At 46.8% G+C, this 19,873-nt stretch overlaps 2 protein-coding genes across 3 annotated transcripts in view; one reads left to right on the top strand and one right to left on the bottom strand.

Annotated features, from left to right (window-relative positions):
• Nucleotides 1-1,762: 1,762 nt before the first annotated feature.
• On the bottom strand, nucleotides 1,763-9,855 carry RAB29 (RAB29, member RAS oncogene family; the record flags this gene model as incomplete). Its single annotated transcript, XM_082778679.1, has 5 exons — nucleotides 1,763-5,433; nucleotides 6,092-6,213; nucleotides 7,291-7,472; nucleotides 8,706-8,777; nucleotides 9,732-9,855. 5 exons carry the CDS (start codon nucleotides 9,853-9,855, stop codon nucleotides 5,316-5,318), a joined length of 618 nt encoding a protein of 205 aa, XP_082634805.1. The 3' UTR covers nucleotides 1,763-5,315.
• A 1,456-nt stretch (nucleotides 9,856-11,311) lies between these two features.
• The window catches only part of RSBN1 (round spermatid basic protein 1), an 18,542-nt gene continuing 9,980 nt past the window's right edge, over nucleotides 11,312-19,873 (top strand). Inside the window, exons 1-2 of one of the 2 annotated variants that reach the window (XM_082778709.1) lie at nucleotides 11,312-11,786; nucleotides 15,570-16,240. In XM_082778709.1, coding sequence (XP_082634835.1) covers nucleotides 11,348-11,786; nucleotides 15,570-16,240 — 1,110 coding nt within the window. In that variant the 5' untranslated portion in view covers nucleotides 11,312-11,347. The remainder of the gene's footprint in view (nucleotides 11,787-15,569; nucleotides 16,241-19,873) is intronic. The other variant, XR_014319030.1, reaches the window with a different exon arrangement.

Genomic DNA, 19,873 nt, shown 5'->3' with positions numbered 1-19,873 from the left:
GCCGCGCCCGCACGGCCCCGCCGCCGCTCCGGCCGCTCCCCCCGCAAATGGTCGCGTTCGCACCGCCGAGAGGATGCGAGCGGGGGGGGGGGGGCGGCTCAGCCTACCCCGCTGGCACCGCCTCCTCCGCCGCTCATTGGCCGCCCGCGCGGCCCCGCCGCTCGCTATTGGTCAGTTCGAACCATCACGGCCCGGAGGCCCCGCCCCTCCGGTCGCCGCGGGGAGGGGGGCGAGGACGCCCCACACGCTCAAGCTGCTGTGAGCCGCGCGGCGGGACCGCCGGCAGATTCGACACCGGCTCCGCCGCTCCGCCTCCTCGCGTTTCCCCCGCTCCTCCTCCTCACCGCCCCGCCTCTCCTCCGCCGCAAGTAACCCGTCCTGATTTTTCTTTTCTTTTATTTATATATATTTATATATATATATAATTTTTTTTTTTTTCGCGGCGGGGTGGGATCGGCAGATTCGCCGCGCGGGGAGGGGAGGGGGGGGTGGTTTTGGAGGGAAAACGCGGGGAGGCGCCGCGCCGCCCCTCAGCGCCACGGGGCCGGGCCCCGGGACCCCCCCTCGCCTCAGGACCGGCTTCGGGACCCCCTTTCACCTCAGGGACCGGCCCCGAGCCCCTTCATCGCCTCACAAACGGGCCCACGGAGCCCGAAATCCCCTCAGGGCCCGGCCCCGAGCCCCCCACCCCCCTCGCCTCACGCCGCCCCTGAGGCGATGCGGGGCCGGGCGCAGTTTAGGCAGCGAGGTTAGAGCAAGGCGGCGGCCCCTTTGTCATGGCAGCCTGCCCGAGGGAGGGAGGGAGGGATGGAGGGAGGGATGCTCACCGCCAGGCTGCCACGGGCACCTCCTGCCCCGGGGCAGCGGGACACAAAATCGCCTCCCCTCAGGGCCTGAGGCGGTTCCCAGGCCGTGTGTGAGGCAGAGGGGTGCGGGGAGGCTGCTGGGCTTCGCTCCGTCGTCGCCTTGCCGCTTTGGGAGTGTGCCGAAGTGTGAAGTTCTTATTTTTCTTGTTTTCAGCAAGCGTGGATTTCATTAGCGGCGTTGATGGCGTTTGCAGCACCACGTTTGCCCGCGCCCATCAGCAGATCCAACAAACATGCACAACTTACGTAAAATACAAGAAAGTCCATGGAAGGTTTGGGGTTCCTCACACTTCTAATCCCCTAGAAATCCGTAATTACTCATTATGATTAATAAGAGCTGCTTTTTGCCATGGCAAAATAAAACATAACTCCACTGCCCGTGAACATGGCAGCTTTGGGAACAGCAACGTGCTTTTGCACTTCAGTCTTTACAGAGACTTATTCCTGTTTCACTACAAACAGCACATTAAAACATTTTATTAGATCTGGGGTTATCTGAGAAGACTGGTGTTACACTAGAAACATGGTCAGCTTTTACCTAATCCTAGGAGTAATTTGAGTTCATTTAATGCCTTTCCCGAGCTTAATTTGTCCCCTTTGGAATTAGTGCCATTTTTCTGATCAATTCAGATGTGCCCTGTCCTTCGTGCAAGTCAATACTCATGAAAATCAAGCTGATCAGGAAAGAAAGAGAGGCATTCAGAGCAACTGCCTGCCCGCATAGCCAGCCTCAAAATGCACTGTGTGAATTAATGAGCCATAAGGAGGAAGGCGTATTAACAGACAGCCACATCAAGGAATTCTTTTCTTTCTCCTCTTAGCTGGATATATTGGATTAAAAGCCACTATGATTGACTCGCAGATGCAAAAGTTTTGCATACTTATGTCCCACTTGTAGGTCAATCAGACTACAATAATCAGAACAGAAAGATGTTTCAGTGAAAAGGATCTAATTTGTTTTGCTGGCAGCACAGAGCAGTTCACATTGTATGCTTTATCCATCTCCTGTTATTGACAGCAATATTGTTTTTGTGTTGGACTCCTGAACCCATTTCTTAGGAAAACAACAACTACTACACGAGCAATGTCAAACTTGTTTTATTTCAAACTTCTGCAACAGTGCATTAGTTACTGATTGATATGGAGAAAACCTCCCAGCAGTTTCTTCTCTTTATATAAACACGATAACACTGCAACTTTACAGTAATCAGAACCCTGTCTCTAAAATAGTTGTGCATAACTGCGAACTGTTTTAAAAAAAAAAGCTCAATTTCAATATTGCCAACTAGTTTCTGAACTGTAGTCTCCCCTCATGATTTCAAATTCTATTACAGTAAAAATTCCTGGCTCTGTTGACCCATGGATTGCTGTCATCAACATATTAAATACAAAGCTAAACTAATGTTTTTGAGTCTCATGACTGCAAATTAGTTACAGAAATGAGAAACAACATGTGGAAGGGAATGAAATAGGTACAGTTGGTCCAGAGTCTCATAAAGAGCACAAAGTCAAAGAAGGCACTACAGAAAGGAAAAATCAAGCGTCATTTTAAAAACAAGTTGTTCCTAATAGACTATAAAGACTATGCTTTTCTGCATCATATTGAAAGATCAAGTTTTTATGAATCAGATTTAACTTTGTTTAAAATATCTCTCCAAAAATGAGCTTCTATCAAGCTGACTTTTTGGTTGTTTTAAAAATGTGTTGTTTCAACCAGCACAAGCTGGGCAGAACCAATTTCACAGGTAAGCATTCTTCACAAATTAACGCAGCAAAAAAAAACATGTTTAGGTGGGGCTTTTGAATCAGTTTGTTTTACGAGACTGAATCAAGGGTTGGTTTGTTGTTTCTTTTTAAGTACCTTATGTGCCACAGAGCAAACTGAAAAAAAAAACAAACACACATCTGCACAGTAAAATCGTTTTCCTGTCTGTGTTTTTGTACCGATCTCGAGTAACGACTGTTTCTGTTGTGCAGGCTTGGTTTTCTACACTTACTTGTCTGCTGTGTCTATTAAGATGTTAACAAGCAGTGTGGGAAAAAAACAAACAAACCGCCAAGGCATACACTGGTACCAGAAATCTCTGGGCCCAGCAGAAATTATGTATAATAAAAGAAAATCATAAAAGCTCTTCCTTTGGCTTTTTGCTTGTTTCTGAGAGGCACTTCTGAAAAATTAAGAGGTCCAGATACTAAAGAGAAACTGGTATGTAAAAAAATGGTATACAAAAGGTATAAATAAGGCATTTTAACCCATGTTATAAAATTCCTGTTCATTTCCGAGCTTTTACTGACTTGAGTGGTTGGTTGGTCCTGAGCAGAGACTTCCACTCTGTCTCAATTTCTTCATCTGTTAAGGCAGCTCCTACACTTGACCTCTTTGCTCAAACACTTTGAGGTGCACATAGAGAAATCAATAAATAACACACGAATACTAACAGCTTCATGACGTATCTTAGACCCTTTTCTCCGTATTTCGTAGAGGACTAAAAATACTGATAGGATGATTAAAAAAATCATTTTTTTTTCTTTTACCTAGTATGTTTAGGCAGTAGAATTCAACTAGAGTTCAATTTTGTTGCTAACCAGTTCTACACATTTCATATATTTCAGTGAATCCAGTGGCACAGGAAAAGGTAAGTTTAAGTGCCTATGAAGCTGAATTTGTCAAATTTTGCACAACAGAATCCTACCCCAGCTACTTTAGCTTTTAATAAAATAGTCAGAACACAACATTAGGCCTAAATTTCATAGCCCTTACTGTTTACCTGTCCTTCTCAAGTCCAGATAACAAAAACTCAGCATTCTTTTGTGCCTAGTGAAGGTAATCGGTTCCTGTTCTTACTGTCCTCTCCCTCCATAGATTGTATAGAGTAAGAAAAGACGGACAGGAGTACCTTGCCAAAGAAAATCAGTCCTAAATTAGCGTGAATCAGAACAAACCGTTTTCAAATTGTGCTCTGGAAGGAAAGTCTTCCAATATTTTCCTCTCTCAGCACTCTGCTTATTTAAACTGCTAGGGAAGGGAAAACATTATTGAAGAGCACTTGTTTAAATCCTAACCCAAAACCCAGGCAAGACAATTCTGTGGCATAGCACGCTTACATAAAGTGCATACAATGCTACGTAACAACAGCCTTGCAGACTGAGGTTCCTAATAACTCCTCTAAGATAACTATCTAGAGTGTTTTTACCCATTTTTGTTGTTGTTGTTGTTGGCCAGAACCGTTCTCAACAACAGCAAATACCTAGGGGACGTGCTAGGAAAAGCAGGCATCAAAAGGCAAGTAGGGAGCAGGTCTCTTCATTTCCTTTTGCCCTGCAAAGTCTTCTCCTTCGCTTCCCCTTTGGACCACTAAAACCAGCAGGTGGGCTTTCAGAGAACTGTGTTTCCAGCACCATCCCTGCTACCAAACTCACTCATCGCTACAGAATAATTGTGGGAAGGCAATTCATCAGCAATTGCAAAGCTATTCGAGATTGTAGGATACAGGGTGTTCTAAAAGTGAAAAGAACTGTTGTTCTGTCATACAAAGGAGTTTACAACCTATTCCTCATTCAGCTCTCAGTGCCCTAATAAAGTGGCAGCAGAACAGAATACGTAGGATTGTGCTGGACAGAGGGTGAGGGAGAATGAACGAACAGAAGGCAACCGGGCAATTCTTGGCACAAACTCGGGGTCTGTGCTCTACGCCTCCCGGTCGGTGTACACGTGAGCAAGGGCCGTGCTGCATGAATTCTCGATTCGCACACCGGTTATTTTTACACGGCTGGTAAAGTGGGACACAGTCATAACCCACAGCTGGCTTCACATCTTAAGGACAGTTGGTGACAAGGCTGGGGTGCGTCGGTCTCTCCGCGACGTGCCAGCACAGGTCCATGGTTCCGCAGCACGAAGTAAGGAGTTTGCTGCAGTCCCACACTGGGGATCCACGGGCACAGAGAGACTGCGTGAACATCGTGTGCTTGACATAAAGGGCACTGTGAGGCTTTGGAGTGGTGCCACTGTGTGTGGTGGGTGCGGGCTGTGGGGAACAAAAGGTGCAGTGATATTAAAAATAGACTTTCCACATCCTTCATCCTGCCCGGGACAGGTCGTCACATGTGAGAAGATGAAGATAAGTGCTCGAAACATAAAAAGTATTAATCCAAGCCATGTGCTCGAACACAGGCTGTGCTACATGACTAGCAGCAGAGCTTCCAGTCGCTGCTGCACGAGAAGAAAGGAATCCTGTTCTCAGCCTTCTTCCACTTCTCACTCCCAGTCATTGCAGCAATTCTTTACCAAGCATGAATATACACTAAGGAGAAGACAGTTCACTACCATGTTAAAAAAAAAAAAAAAAAAAAAAAAAGTGAGAGCTGCTTTGAAAAAAATAAAATAAAAAATACAAAAAAGAATAAAAGGACATTGCTGCTAGACCCAAGCAGATGGTGTAGTCAGTGCACCTAACAGCAAGCCCAGCCTGGTGGGGATGCCTCCTTTATGTTAATGTAATCCCCGCTCCCAGAAGCAGAGGAACTTCCATCACGGGTGGACGAAGACATCATCTTTTCAATCAGGACTCTAGAAGACAAACACATGTCACTTTGGTTATTTTCTTATCCAAGCAGCATTGGGCCACACAGTTTCGAGGCAATACAAAAAATAAAATAAAAAATAAAATAAATAGAAATAACTCCTCCTAGGAGAACACACAATTCCAGAACTTGAAGGACTGAAGAGTGAGGTTAAGGAGCCTGATCCGCACTGACAGCAGCTCCACTGCCATTTCCTGGCAGCACCAGGAGGCTGCAGTGACCATAATGGAGGCCTGAGGACTGGGACACCACAACCAGTTACCTACCTGAGGTACGGTGCGAATGCCCAGAGCTGCTGCCTCTCACCTTTCAGAACAAGCAAAATCTTCTCTCGGATTAGTGCATCACAAAAGAATTTCTAATATATTTGCACCAGAAGCCCCATCCTCCTGGAAGAAGGCAGCATATGGGAAAAACCCATCCCTGGTACCGATTAAAGCATTTCTGTTCCCAAAAGCATGCCTGAGCTTAACCAGGGACAGAAGAACTTCTGACCTTTTAGAATTCAGTTTCCCTCCAGGAGATTTACTTGCACGTTATTGCTGCCATTTGTTACTGCCTGACAGCATCTCCCCTCACCTCAGATGGCGGTGTCTGAGAGAGGGAATTAACTCTTGAGATGCTCCACGAGGCATTGTGCCTACCTCATGGACTCATTAATGTTCTTGTTTTCCTTGACAGACGTCTCCACCCAGCCAGAAAAGCCGTTTTCTTTGCTGAAGCGATCCACTTCTTCCCTTGTCACTGCCCACGGGGAAAGGTCACACTGCAAAAGGAGAGTCAGACATTTTAAGTTTCAGCCTTTTAATTTTTAAGCTGGGAGGGGAACCTCTCCCCTCACCCCAGCAGTGCCTGTGTGGAGGCAACAGGAGGGCTCAGCCCCGCGCATCTCCGAGATCACAATCTGAGCGTTCCTAGGGCAAGGTTCTTAATGGGATGTTGCAAGCAGCAGTACATTTATCTCATCTCAGATGCTGCCACACCTCAGCCAAGCACGCATGGAATGGAGGTTCCTCCAGAACAGGACAAGAAAGCACTGTCACTCATCCAAAATCTGCCAGGCCTAGCAGCACCAAGGGGATTTTAGTGCTGTGGTGCCACCGAGGCCATCCCATGGATGTCAGTGGACAGCATGAAGAGAGTGAGGAAACCTGTCCCAGGGGAGCTTGTGTTGGTGGGAGTGCAGCCCGTGCAGTCACATGGCTTCATGCAGGCACAAACGTTACTGTAAAATTGCTATCGCAGTTCATTGCTTGTGAAGAAGTGGAGAAGAAAAGCCATTCTCCCACCCACCTTGCATGTTTTTGATTCGTCTCCAATTTTAGACTCTCTCAAAGCAGGCAAGTCTCAAACTGAATCTGGGAATGGCTGCTGAGCCAACGCTGGCACGCAAGGAACAGAAAGGTACTTTTTAAACGAACGAGAAATAAATCACTGAAAGACAGCACCCATTCTGCACGGCGAAACCTGACACTGCACCCAAAGGAAAAGTAGCCATCACTGTGGCAGCTCAAGTTCCTCCCACAAAAATTCCCCAGGCAAGTTAAAGACCAAGAAAGCAGAAGAAAAGCTTTCAGTGCCCAAGGTACTGATCTCTAGCTCCAGCAGCAAAAGAAGCATTCTAGGACAAAGCAGGTGCTAACACCTCCTAAGTGCCATCCAGCCTTAGGTCCTACCACCCTCCTAGGTAAAGAAAGAAAATTCCAAAGACGTTAAGGAAAGGATTAAAAAGCCCCAGGCTGTGGTACAGCACAGGGCAAGGCTTAGCAGTGGAGGCATCTCCTGCAGCTAGGAAAGCCCAGGTCCACGTGTACACACACAGGGCGTGTCTCGAGCTGCTCACTTTGTTAGCCAGCAGCAGGCAGGGCACGGGGCTCCCGTCTGGCAGCGTCAGCTTGCTGTCCAGGTCCTGCTTCCACTTCTGGCTGTTGCTGAAGGTGCTGACGTTGGTGACATCGAACATGATGATGCAGGCGGATGCCTCCCTGTAGTACAGCCGCGTCATTGACGTGAAGCGTTCCTGCCCTTCAGGATCAAAAGGAAAAGAAAAATCCCCCCCAGAAGTTACCGTTTTTTAGATTTATTCATGGAAATTACTTGCCCATGAGGGTACCGCATTTCCTCAGCTGACATCGTCTACCTCCACTACATAACGAGGATACAGGCACTGAGAAGGATCCTGCCTCGGTGCCTCAGCAGTGCAGGGAACTGGGACAAACTGGGAGCTCCTAACCCCGACCCAGCCACTCAGGTGTCCCAGAAATGTTCTGCCCGACTCCCAGTGTAACAACCTACATTAAAATTTCACATCCCCTGGATGCGCAGCCCCTGGATGAGGGCGGCCGCTCTGCCTTCCAAATCTTAAATGCCTTTTGGGGACTGCAATCGAAATCAGTTTCTTGCTGCAATCCTCTTGCAGCAAACTTCTCCTTCCTGTTTTCTTTTTAGAGATTCCTGACGCGCACGCCTGAACAGCGAAAAAGCAGGCACGCACAGCCCTGTTTTCCTCACTGCCCTGCATCCAGAGGTGCCATTTTCGAGCTGCTATGGCACCGACCTGGCCTTTACCCTCCGGCACTAGGGCAGCTGAGGATGGCTGAGCGGGCTGCACGGCTGGCCCACCCCAAAAGCCCCCCAAAGATGCCCCACTGCTGACCCAGGCCGGCCACCCTGGCTCAGCACGGCGTCCTGTTTCCATGACTGCTGCTCGCTGGGCTCTGCCACTCCGGGGGGGATGCCTGTTCCCAAGGAAACCCCCAGCCCTGCTCGCACAGGTCACTGAGCAGCCAGGGAGCGACTGCCCGGGCCCCTCTGGTCCTGGCAGCGAAACCAGAGCGACTTCAGTGGGGTTGCACACGCTGAGACGTGGGAATTGGGCCTGGCTGCCACGCCACAAATCAGAATTTGCACACCAGACTCGGAGCTGGGAGGTTATGCATTTGGTTACAGATCAGCTCTCCCCTCATTCATCCGCTGTGCCTTTGCAATTGCAAAGAAAGGCTTGATAGAATTTATCCCCTGTGCTGCTGTGTTCTTTGCAGATGAGTTTTTGGTTAAATATTAAAACTACTGCTGCAAACTAGAGACAGCACTGCAAACCAGGACAGTCCTGTCCCTTGAATCCATGGGCTTTTAGGATTTATGTTTGCAGCAGACTCCTAGTGGAGGAATATAATAATAATAACAATAAATAAAAAAGCCAAGCACTCAAGAGCTTTAAATTGACACCTGAACAGCTTCGTGGTTCACATGACGTACCTGCAATGTCCCAGAGCTGAAGTCGCACTGTCTCTGACTCTGACCACTGGACCACCTTCAGAGCAAAATCCACTGGAGAACCCCCCAAAAAGAAAGGAAAGCTCATTAGGGGCATTCTGCACTGCGGGGCTTGTTCCTCCACAGCCTCTTGCCACCTCCCAGTGTCACTGTCCCAGTTGTGGCAGCTCACACTGGACCAGCAGGAGTTTTAAGTGAAAGAATCAGAGCTAACCATGCACCATGCCCTCTTTTAAAATTCATAATCTTACAGGAAACTCAGAAAAACACCAGTGAAATGCTGGATTTGTGGCAGTTGTCTGTTTTTTCTGTACTGCCTAAACCATTCAGCTGCTGATAGGTACGTGGAGCCCGGCGTTTCCTTCCCGTGTGCTGCTCACCACAACCTGCAGCTCATCCTTAAACACAGAGAGCAGAAAGGCTCCTGACAGTACCGGGTCCACCACTAAGCCACGTCCCTTGGTGCCACGTCCACGCACCCCTGAAACACCCTCTGGGGTGGGGGTGCCACCAGCACCCCAGGCAGCCCGTCCCGGTGCCTTTCTGCAAGGAAATTCTTCTGACACCCACACTAAACCTCCCCTGGCACAACCTGAGGCCGTTACCTCGCATCCTATCTCCTGTCAGCTGAGAAAAGAGCCTGCCCTGTCACTGCAGCCTCCCTGCAGGCAGCTGTAGGAGTGACATGCTCTGCCCTCAGCCTCCAGCCCAAATACCCCCAGCCCCCCAGCCCCACTCCCTGCTCCCCTTTCCCAGCAGCTTCTCTCGCTGCACTCTGAACACATCTCAGCCCCTCAGCATCCTCCCCGCAGCCCGGGGCCCGGAGCCAAACACAGGACACATTCCATGAGGGCCCCATTGCGCTTTATAGAGGCCAAATATCCAGGATAGACCAAGCAGGAGGCGGTGGGGAGCCCACAGGGAGGCTGCGGGGCTCCCCCATCCTCTGCCGCTTCAGCCCCTGACCCCAGGGTGCCGGCTCCTGGCTGCGGGCCCCCCGGGGCTCACCTCCCACGGTGGATTTGTAGTGCCGGTTGAAGCTGTCGTTGGCGTAGCGCTGCACCAGCGACGTCTTCCCCACCGTGGCGTCCCCCACCACCAGCACCTTGAACATGCGGTCGCGGTGCCCCATCGCCGGCCCCGCAGCCGCCTGCTGCGATCATGTGAGGGTCAGGTGGCGGCGGCGGAACAGCCACCAGCCGCAGGGCTGCCGGGACGTGTAGTCCGTGGCACCCGGCCTCACCACCACACAGGCCTGTGGCTGCTTCTCCCCCCTGGGACTGAAGCCCCTCTTGCCCCCCCAAGGGTCTTCTTTGCAACCAAACAGCCCCAAGGGGACCCTCGGAGATCAGCTGAGCGCTTTGGGGCCAGGCAGTTAAAGCGTTTTAATGAGGGCTCCATCTGTTAATGAGGCGGGGGCTGATGGCAGCCAGCAGCACCCGGCCGCCCTCACCATGAGGAATTGCTGCTGGTTGCTCAGGCTGAGGCTGCCCTGGTGCAGCTCTGAGCCGTTCCCCCACATCCTGCACTGCTGAGCCCGGTGCCTCTGCTTCCCCCCTCAGGAAGCCGCAGAGATCCCCCACTGCTTTCCTCCCCCACTGCTTTCCTTTTCCCCAGCTAAGCAGGAAAAGGATCCGTCCCCACAGGGAGACCCAGGCAACCGCCCCGTGCCTGAATACCCTAATATTTGGGGCATGGGGAAGCAGGGCCCAGGTCCCAGCACAGTCCTGTCCAGGCACAGCCCCACGGGGGATTGCTCCACACCAACAAAGAGCAAATCCCACACCTGGGGGGCAGGCAGAGCCCTCTCAGTGCCACCAGCTCCCGCAGAGCCAGGGGCTGCTTAACACACCCCCAAATCACACAGAAGCCCCGTGCCCTGCTCGCCTTAACCCAGGTGCAGGCAACGAGCCCCCGGGGACCAAAAGCTGGAAACTGGAGAGGAAAATGTTTGTGTATACGTAAGAATTGTACTCAAACAGCTGATTACGCCTTTTCATACACCTTAACAGATGCTTACACCTTTTAAGGGAAAACTTTAAACCTGAGAAGCAAGAGGCAGGTTTCTACGTTTCCCTTGGGGATAGCGTACTCTTCTGTATTTTGCTTCTATACAAACACTTCAAACTTTTAAAGTCCCGTTGTCAGTCATACAACCGAACAACCCTGCACGGCATTAAATGCTCCCCTCCACGTAGATGAAGCCCTGAATGCAAGATCAGACAAGCAAATAACACCAACACGTCAAACTAATTTGAAAATACATTACTTTTTGTGTTTTTTGTGTGCGTGTGATTTTTTAATTTTTATTTTTTTTGGCACTTTGTGGGTCTGAACTGTGCTGCAGTGAGAAGAACATAAACACGCTCCCGTGTGGCGCCGGGCGCCATTTCCGAACCACCCCTGAGGCGCAGCCCCGCCCCCCCCCCGCCGCGCACCTCCCATTAACGGCCATTGGCTGGGCGGCGGGCCGGCCGAGCCGCGACCCGCGCCTGCGCGGGAGGACGGACTACGCTTCCCGGCACAGCCGCCGCGAACTACAACTCCCAGGGTGCACCGCGCCGCGCCTGCGCGCTGCCCGCTGGCGCTCGGGCCATTTAAATGTGTGTGAGGGAGCCTGTGAAATGGCCGCGCAGGTCGCCGCGGTGCGCGCCGTGTCCCGGGCCGCCGAGGAGCCGCCCCCGCTCCCCTCAGGGGACCGGCCCGGCCGGCCGCGCGGCACCGGGAGGCGGCGGCGGGGCCCTCCCGGTGAAGCGGCGGCTGCGGGGGGCGGTAAGCGGGCCCGGCTGAGCCAGCAGCTGCTGGCGGGGCCCGGCCCGGCGGAGCCGCTGCCCCCGGCCGCCCTGCCCGGCCTGCCCGCCGCCGGCCTCTTCGCCTTCTCCCCGCTCGGCCTCCCGCCGCCGCCGCCGTCCGCAGCGCTGGAGGAGCGGCGCCACCACCACCACCGGCATCGCCCCGCCGCCGCTGTCGCCCCCGAGCCCGGCCGCCTGGCCGCGGGGCAGCCGCAGAAGGCGAGGCGGAGCAGCCCCGCGGATGGTGCGGCCGGGAGGCCCAGCAAGAGAGGTGAGCGGGGATGGGGAGGGGGCCGCTCGCAGCCCAGGGCCCGGCGGTGAGGGCCCCGTCCCGGCTGGGCTGAGGGGGAGAGGCTCTGTCAGCGCTGCTCGCCGAGGGCTCGCTCCGTGCCTGTGTTGTGCAGCCGGAGCTCCGGGAGCCTTCGTGTTTCCCCTGGTAGCGATGCAGGGGGAGCTGAGAAGCAGGTGCTGTGTGAGGATCGGGAGCGCTCCCAGCCTGCTGTCATGCTGCTGCTGGGCAGAGCTGCCCTCGGTGCAGCTTCAAAACACAAGTGCTCAGATAGTAAAGCTTCCCTCTTACTGTACCTGCGTTAATGTAGACTAGAAACGAGAAGCTGCTGGTTTTATTTTATTTTTATTAAATAAATGCTTCAGTTTTTCAGACAGGAACCTGGATTTAAGGTCTCTCTCTCTCAGTACAGTGCAGGATAAGTGTTTCACAGAAAGCCTCTTAGTATGAGCACACAACGTAATCAGAAGCAACTGCGATAAAGTTAATATGTCCTGGATTATGCTCCAGGAGTATGCATGAAAGTTTTGTGCCAAAGAAACCTAAAACGTACGTGCTTACAAAGGTTAGGTCTGTAGCATAAACTTGCTAGTGCTGTCTGAAGAATGGGCAAAGCTGTTGTGGAGATGGAGATAAAAGCTGCTTGGTTGATAAAGACGAAGTGATCATGCAGAAGCGCACTTCTCGCTGTTGTTCAGTGCTGCTAAACCACTGTCTTTGAATAATAGCTCTCAAAGCTATTAGAATGTAATCTTCAAATTTTAGCTTGATGAGCGTTGATAAAAGCTGAAGGAGTACAAGGAGTATGCCGTCTTAGCCTGGGAATGCTTCTGTGTGCCGGTTCTAGGCCAATAACCAAATAAGACCTTCTTTAATGAAGGCTTAAACAGTAATTAAAATTACCATCTGAATTCCAGATTTGCAAAGGAAAGCTGTTTGCTAACAAAGTCTGAAGCTTTTCATTATATGTCCTAGACTGCATATAGAGTGGGTTTTGGGAGGGAGCTATTTTTCTCCTTTCACTACTTCTATTTCAATGTATAATCTAATCAAGCTGCCTGTTTCTTGCTTATATTCTTATCTTTGGCCACAGGTGATAATAAACATCTCCGGTGTTTTTTTTGTTGCTAATAGTGATAGTGACTAGGGCGTTCAGTTGTGTGATAACTTCAGAGGAGCTGTTATTGGCAGTGCTGTTATTCTACCTTGCTGTGGGAACCCGTAGTCTGCTGATGAGATTTTTCTAGTATATGAAATGCTGGAGTCTTTCCACTTTTTTGAAGTAAAAACTATACTTCTATCAAGACTGTCAGACATTCCCCAAATGTCACTGTCAAGCTTCCTCTGATACAGCGGTTACTCTGACTAATCCTGGGACCCTGTTGTGTTCAGAGGATGCTGCAGTGGAAGGGGGTCTGGGTGGCTTTTATCCTGAAAATGGACTAGTGTTTAATGGATGCCCCCAGAATTCAGGGTGCTAAGTGTAGGTCTGTTATTAGGGAGTATCTTCAAACAGGAAGATATTCTTAATTAGAACTTGAGCTTATCTGACTTCTAAAAAAATATATCTACAATTCATATAATTAGAAATCCTTCAAATAAAACACCTTTAATATCTAAAAATTAACTGAGAAACACCTGCAAGGAAGTGTTCCCAGCAGCCCTGTGGACACTTGAAACTCTTCTGTAGTTTCAGCTTGGACTTGGACTCCCTGGGCACAGCAGGTCTAAGATCACCTGTGTGGTTAGTCTGCTTGTTGCAGCTAGCGAAGCAGTATCTGTACGTCCTAGCTCAGTGACTGAGTAAGCTTGTGCAAGCTTCACTTCTGAGACTTCCAGGGAAGCTGGTTCAAAGAACTGTACCAGCTGTTTTGGTGTCTCAGCTGAAACTGTCTTCTCAAGGTTTCCATGGTTGTAATGAAAAATAAGGACACTTGCTGTCTGTAAGAGCTCAGGCATAGCAGCAGTCCTGTGGAAAACTTGTATTTCAGGTCCTAGGACAGTTGTACGAAGCTAGCATTAAGCAATCAACTATTTCTTTGCTTCGTGAGTAATTCTGTTCGTTACAGCAGGCTGTTGTGAAGGTCAGCCATCTCAAGTAAAGAGTGCTGAGACCAAATTATTAATGACACAGTTAAACACCGTGGTTAAACTAAATAACTTGAAGCTATGTGTGTTTATTACAGCTTTTCCTCATAGATCAGTGCAATACAATTTTTTCTTTAACTACAAGTTAGAGCAAGAGAATAAAGATGGAATAGAAATTGTATCGCTTTGTGGGCAAAAAAAGGAAACTGTTAGCACAAGATTTTGTGCCATGGGAAACTGGTGAAAGCTTAGCTGTTGTGTGTTCTAGTCAGCTATTAACGTCAACAGCTGGCTGTTCTGATCCCTGTAATGGTCCCAGCAGTGTGGCACTTAGGTATGTGCATCATTGGCATTAAACCAGTTCTTTGATTTGAGCAGATTAAAATTCTGACAATTGAGCTTTTTAGCAGCTGAGCATCAGATTGCATCTCTGTCACTTGCTACATTGTGTGAATTATTTCTTAACACTAAAAGATAAGCAATTAAGCTGCTACATGTTGCTTGACAGAACTGATTCTTAGTACTTGTTGCCCTAACCTTTCAGTATTTTAACTTGGAAAAACTGAACCCTAAGAAAAAGTGTAGGGTTTTTAGCTCTGAATTAACTATATAGTCAACTGTAAAACAGGCTAGGACAAGGTGGCTGAAAGCATGGATGTGATATTTTGATACTTGTGTTCTGATAAAGGCCAGTATGCGGTCCCTCGGGGGGCCTTTCAGCAAGCTATTAACTGAGGACTGAATGCTTTGGGATAGTTTTTGAAGAACTGCAAAGTCTGGTGCCAGTTGAGTAGAGCAGACTTAAAAACACATCTAATCACTAGTATGTCTAATAGGCTTCTGCAGTCCGAATGACCTCTTTTTGCCATGTACTTTGCTTTCTGCCATGCCTTGTGCAGCCTGGTAACTGTCAGACTAAGCAGGCTGTGAGAGTAGTGCTACCAGTTAAAATCCTTTTTTGGACATTGTCAGACAAAAGATTATGTATTAATACACAGCACAATTTTCTGGTGAAACCAGATACCAGCTGTGTTACAAATAGCTTTATATTTTACTTTATCAGAAGTGTCAGCTGGATTTGAAACTTAATTTTGTTTAGCAATATCCTCAGTGTCTTGGAAATATCAGTTCTAAACTTCAGTAAGAAAGATCAGTAGTCAAAGATTTTTTTTGCCAGAAAGTGAACTGCTTTAAGTTTCTTTTTCTTCTAAATGTTAATAACGCTTGCACATCTTTGGCAGCATTCTCCTTTGCTTCTATATTTTGGATCCAAAATCAGGGAGGTATTCTGGAAGGAAAGTCTGAATGTTATGCATAGTTGTTTTTCCTCTTCCCATTCACTGCCTTAAATGTCAGAAGTTAATGATGCATCTTAATTTAGATGCTCTGAAATAAGCATTCCTTTTAAAGGTATTCTAATGAAGTTGTTACGAATCAAAATATTTCTAAAATACTAAACTTGAATTTGGGTGTTCTTCTTAATTCAAAGCTTCCTTGCATAACAGAGGTGTACTGCATGTTTTTATTCTATAATTGTCTCGTAAGCCAAAAGACAAGGTGTTACCATTGGTCAGTCTTTGTGGGAATAGATAGCCTTAGGAAGTGAGGTCTTCATTCATTTTGTATGAATATGCTAGAATTGCAGAACTCTAATCTCCTCTCTGTTATTGCTGCCAGAAACTCAAGACGAAAATGGCAAAACCCAGCGAGCTGACAGTCTTATAATGAAGAAGATAAAGAAAAAAAAGAAAAAGAAACACCGGGAAGATATGAGAGGAAAACGCCTGAAGATGTACAACAAAGAAGTGCAGACGGTGTGTGCTGGACTTACTCGCATTGACAAAGAGACTTTGTCTCAAGGACATTGTGATAACTTAGAAATAAACAAGGAATCCTTCAGGTATCTTAAGGATGAGCAGCTCTGCAGACTGAATTTGGGTATGCAGGAGTACCGAGTGCCCCAGGGAGTACAAACACCATTTGTGACGCACCAGGAGCATTCTGTTCGCAGCAGCTTCTTGAAAACTGGCACTAAATTTAGTAACTTCATTCATGAAGAACATCAGTCTAATGGTGGCGCTCTGGTCCTTCATGCTTACATGGATGAACTCTCATTTTTGTCTCCAGTGGAGATGGAGAGATTTGCAGAAGAGTTCCTTGCTTTGTCATTCAGTGAAAACGATAAAAATGCAGCTTACTATGCTTTAGCAATAGTACATGGAGCAGCTGCTTATTTACCAGACTTCCTGGATTACTTTGCTTTTAACTTTCCTAACACTCCAGTGAAAATGGAAATTTTGGGCAAGAAGGACATTGAAACAACAACAATTTCAAATTTTCACTCTCAGGTAAGAACGGCTTAAAGGCATGCAAGTTGTGTAACACCTGGATTTGAGTAATTTCATTCATACATAGTGGGGATGGCCTAAAATAAGTGAGGCACAATTTTTTCCTAAGCAGGTAAAAAAGATGGTGTTGGCACTTCTACTGTGATTGCTTCTGCTCAAAGTTCTCTTGTGTGCACAGTGAATCACATTTCAGACACCACTAACCCTGACCTGTAGACAGATCTCTACTGGTCTTCCAAGGTACTGGTTTATTTTCTGAGCTGGGAAGAACCCATGCTGTTTGAACAATAGGCAAGTCTGTATTAACAGTTGGTTAGATTGCAAAGCAAAACCAAAAAAGATCAACTGAAGGAAAAAGCAGTTGTAGTATTTGCCTTTCAGTGCCTTTCAGGTTCAGTATGTCATGCATGGTAGATGAGTTTTTTTTAACATCAGCAGCTGATGCAGGGTGTTACTTGGTAGTTGCTTTCCAATTTCAGAGAGATGAGTGGAATGGCTTCTAATTTTCATTGAAAAAGACTTTCACTTTACTGTGAACATCAAGGTAGTGTATAGGCTTAAACTACTTTAAATTCTGTAGAAGTAAAACCTTTTCATCGTTGGTTTTGGGAAGAGAAACTAAGCTCTGAAAGCTAGTCCTAAGAGTCAAGTTCTCTCATGCAACTTAAATGGATGTAACAATAGTAACAGCTAGCTTTAAGAGGTTTTAATCCTGGAGTCTTATACTGGACTCCTGTCATCAAGCTTGGGAAAGTCTTGAATATGCAGCAATGTTACACTTTAGGTAAGTTTGTAGCAGATGGAATTATTTTTTTTCTCCCTCAGTCTAGACTGAAAACAGATTCAAACTGATGCTTCTTTCTAAGCCTTTAGACGAAGTCAAGGTCTCAAATACTGGTCCTTTTGGTTGGAAGGAAAAATCTGGAATGCCACAGTCCACTGCACTTCAGCACTGCTGGAACAGACGTCCTTTAGCAACAGACTTTGACACTGTAATGCTTGTGGTGGGCTGTCTGGATCTCTGAAGATTACCAAATAGTTGTAAGCTAGATTTGCATTGGAAAAGCAGTTACTGCCTTACAGAGTTACTGTATGGTGACCTGCAGTGTCTTTTAATAGTGTCCAGCATTTAGCATAGTAACCATTAAATTAATAATTGCACTACTTAGCTTATGAGCTTCTTTGACAATTGATAGCTCTGCAGCACTTTAGAACAGCTTCTACTTTGTGGACTAAGTAATTTCTTGCTCTGACAGCTGCATCAGAGTGCATATTGCTCCAAGATCAGCTCAATGTATGAGCATACAGACAGCTGCTATCAGCAGAGCACTTCTACATGATGCACATTTCTGCATGTGCTATACAGATGTGAGGCTTGTCTATAAGCTAGGTTTCAAAGCCTTCTGTATTAGTTACTTACACCATGTTCTCTGACATGATTACATTCTAATTTACTTTGAGTGTATGTGATGGTCCCCTAAAATAGCTAAATGGTGCCAACTGGATATTTAACAATAATACTCTTTCCTGGTGGATGTCTTGGTCTTGTGAACATGAATAGCTTGTACTATAAATATATGTGAGGAATGTATGGTAATGAATAAGAGGCTTCCCAGGGTTACAGTGTATGCTGGTATTTCAATTCTATTTTAAGTACTCTAAACTTGAGTCATGACACTAGGTTCAGTTAGGTTGAAATGCCTCTCGAAACCCAGCTTTGGCATGTCTGGTTAATCTTCTCCAGTTAAAGTATGTTAGTGTGGTTCACACACTGAACAAGCACGTATGGAAATAGCTGTCACACTTCTAAGACAACTGAAACACGAGTCTTCAGAGTATAGGCAATGCTATAATAGTTTAAAGATGCACTTAAATGCATGATGGCTTCAACTATGGCAGATGCGTTCTGCTAAAGCTCGAGTCCTGCAAGCTAGCTTATCTTTAGAGGTGGCTAAAATGCTCTGCTTCAGAGAACAGGGAGGATAACTCAGACTTACGGCTATTCCTTGGCAGCACTAAGGAATGACCAATTTGTTTAATTTGCACTTCTGGACCTTCCTGTATGAGAAAACATAGAAAACAATTGTATGTTATAGAACGTCATGCCTTTGCAGATCAAGCATGTCACAGGAAGATTGTATGCTCTAACACTGATTTTATTGTCAGTTGAGGATGCTCAAGTAAATCACCTCAATTTTAAGGTGAACCTTTTGTATGTGTGAACTCATGTGCTGTACTGAACCATGCTGTGTTGTGTCAAGAAATCAAATTCACTGGAAGTTAACTTGAGTGCTGGCTTGTACAACGTTCAACTGTTTTTGTACCTGTTCAGACAAAATGAGTATCTATAGGATGTGTCTTCTATTCGAAGTAAGGTCTTGAATCTGGAAGACTTCACGAAATCTAATGGTTAGTTCATTTGCAAGGTGAATTTCTCTGTTCTCAGGGCAGTGAGAATAATGCAAACTGAATAATTAAAAGCAAATCACTCCAATGTGAATTTATATTATATCATTTTTGATTTCTGTATATTAAAATATTTAACACTGAATGTGCTGTGTTTTTGCTTGTATTGGCTCTGGCTTATTCTAATACTGAAATGCCTGTTCTTTCAGACAGCGATGAACATGTTTCTTAGTATGCAAGGTCCTAGCGTAGTCCATATTGTTAAGACCACAAATACTAATACCACTGAATTGTGTTAGTGCAGCTCTGAAGGAATTGAGGGGAGAAAAGCTACATATTAGGGATTTTTTTGACAATATTAAACTGCTGAAATCTAATGCTGATGACTACTGAGGTGCTTGAGATGAATACCCCAGCCTGCTGGGACTGCAATGAGTTGGCAGGTAGCTTTTAATAACTTAAAGCAATATAAACACTTGAGAATTAAAAAACAGCATGTGTTTACACTGAAACTAAACAGAAATCTGGGATTTCCTAGAAGTATTTTTAGTGTCTTCTTTCTAGCTCTCATTCTCTATTTTTGAATCTCATTCCAGTAAATTAAAAGTACTGTCAAAGCTCCTAGTTTTCTCTTCCTTTTGGAAACACTACTCTTTAAAGGAAAATCTCGCATGTGGTGTTTACCAGTTAATTTTGACTTCCATGACAAACACCTGTGAAGTACTAGTGAACCTCAAGTCATTACAGTAGACCATAACTCAGCTGGAAATAGTCTTTCTCATTTACTTCAATAGCACCAGGCAGTTACATTTAACTGGTTTAAGGACCAGAGCGTGGATGTAAAGCCGTGTATCTGCAGGGAGAGGTGATGCGGTATAGCAGGGAGCTTTAGGCTGAGGAATAAAGCTGTACATGAAATCATCTTTGGCTCCTCCTTAGCTTTTCATTGAAGTACCAATGTGTCTGATCACTACAGAACTGACAACTGGCTATACACAAAGCTAAAAAAAGACCCCGGAAAAAGGAGTGAACTGAACTCCTATAATTATTCCCAGTATCTGTGATTGCTGCTACAGGATAAAATTGCAGCAGTAGCTCTAAGTCTTTATTAATCTATCCTAATTTATTTTTAATGACTTCATGGAGTAGTTTAACTACACTTGTTTTATTGTCTGAAAAACTAAGCGCAGTGCTTTAGAACTAATTACTTCATACACATCTCTGTGC

This window comes from Aythya marila (assembly GCF_965140915.1).
Source record: "Aythya marila genome assembly, chromosome: 24".
Classification (NCBI taxonomy): Eukaryota; Metazoa; Chordata; class Aves; order Anseriformes; family Anatidae; genus Aythya; species Aythya marila.
The sequence above is the reverse complement of the archived record's forward strand: the minus strand, read 5'-3'. Positions and strand labels throughout refer to the sequence as shown.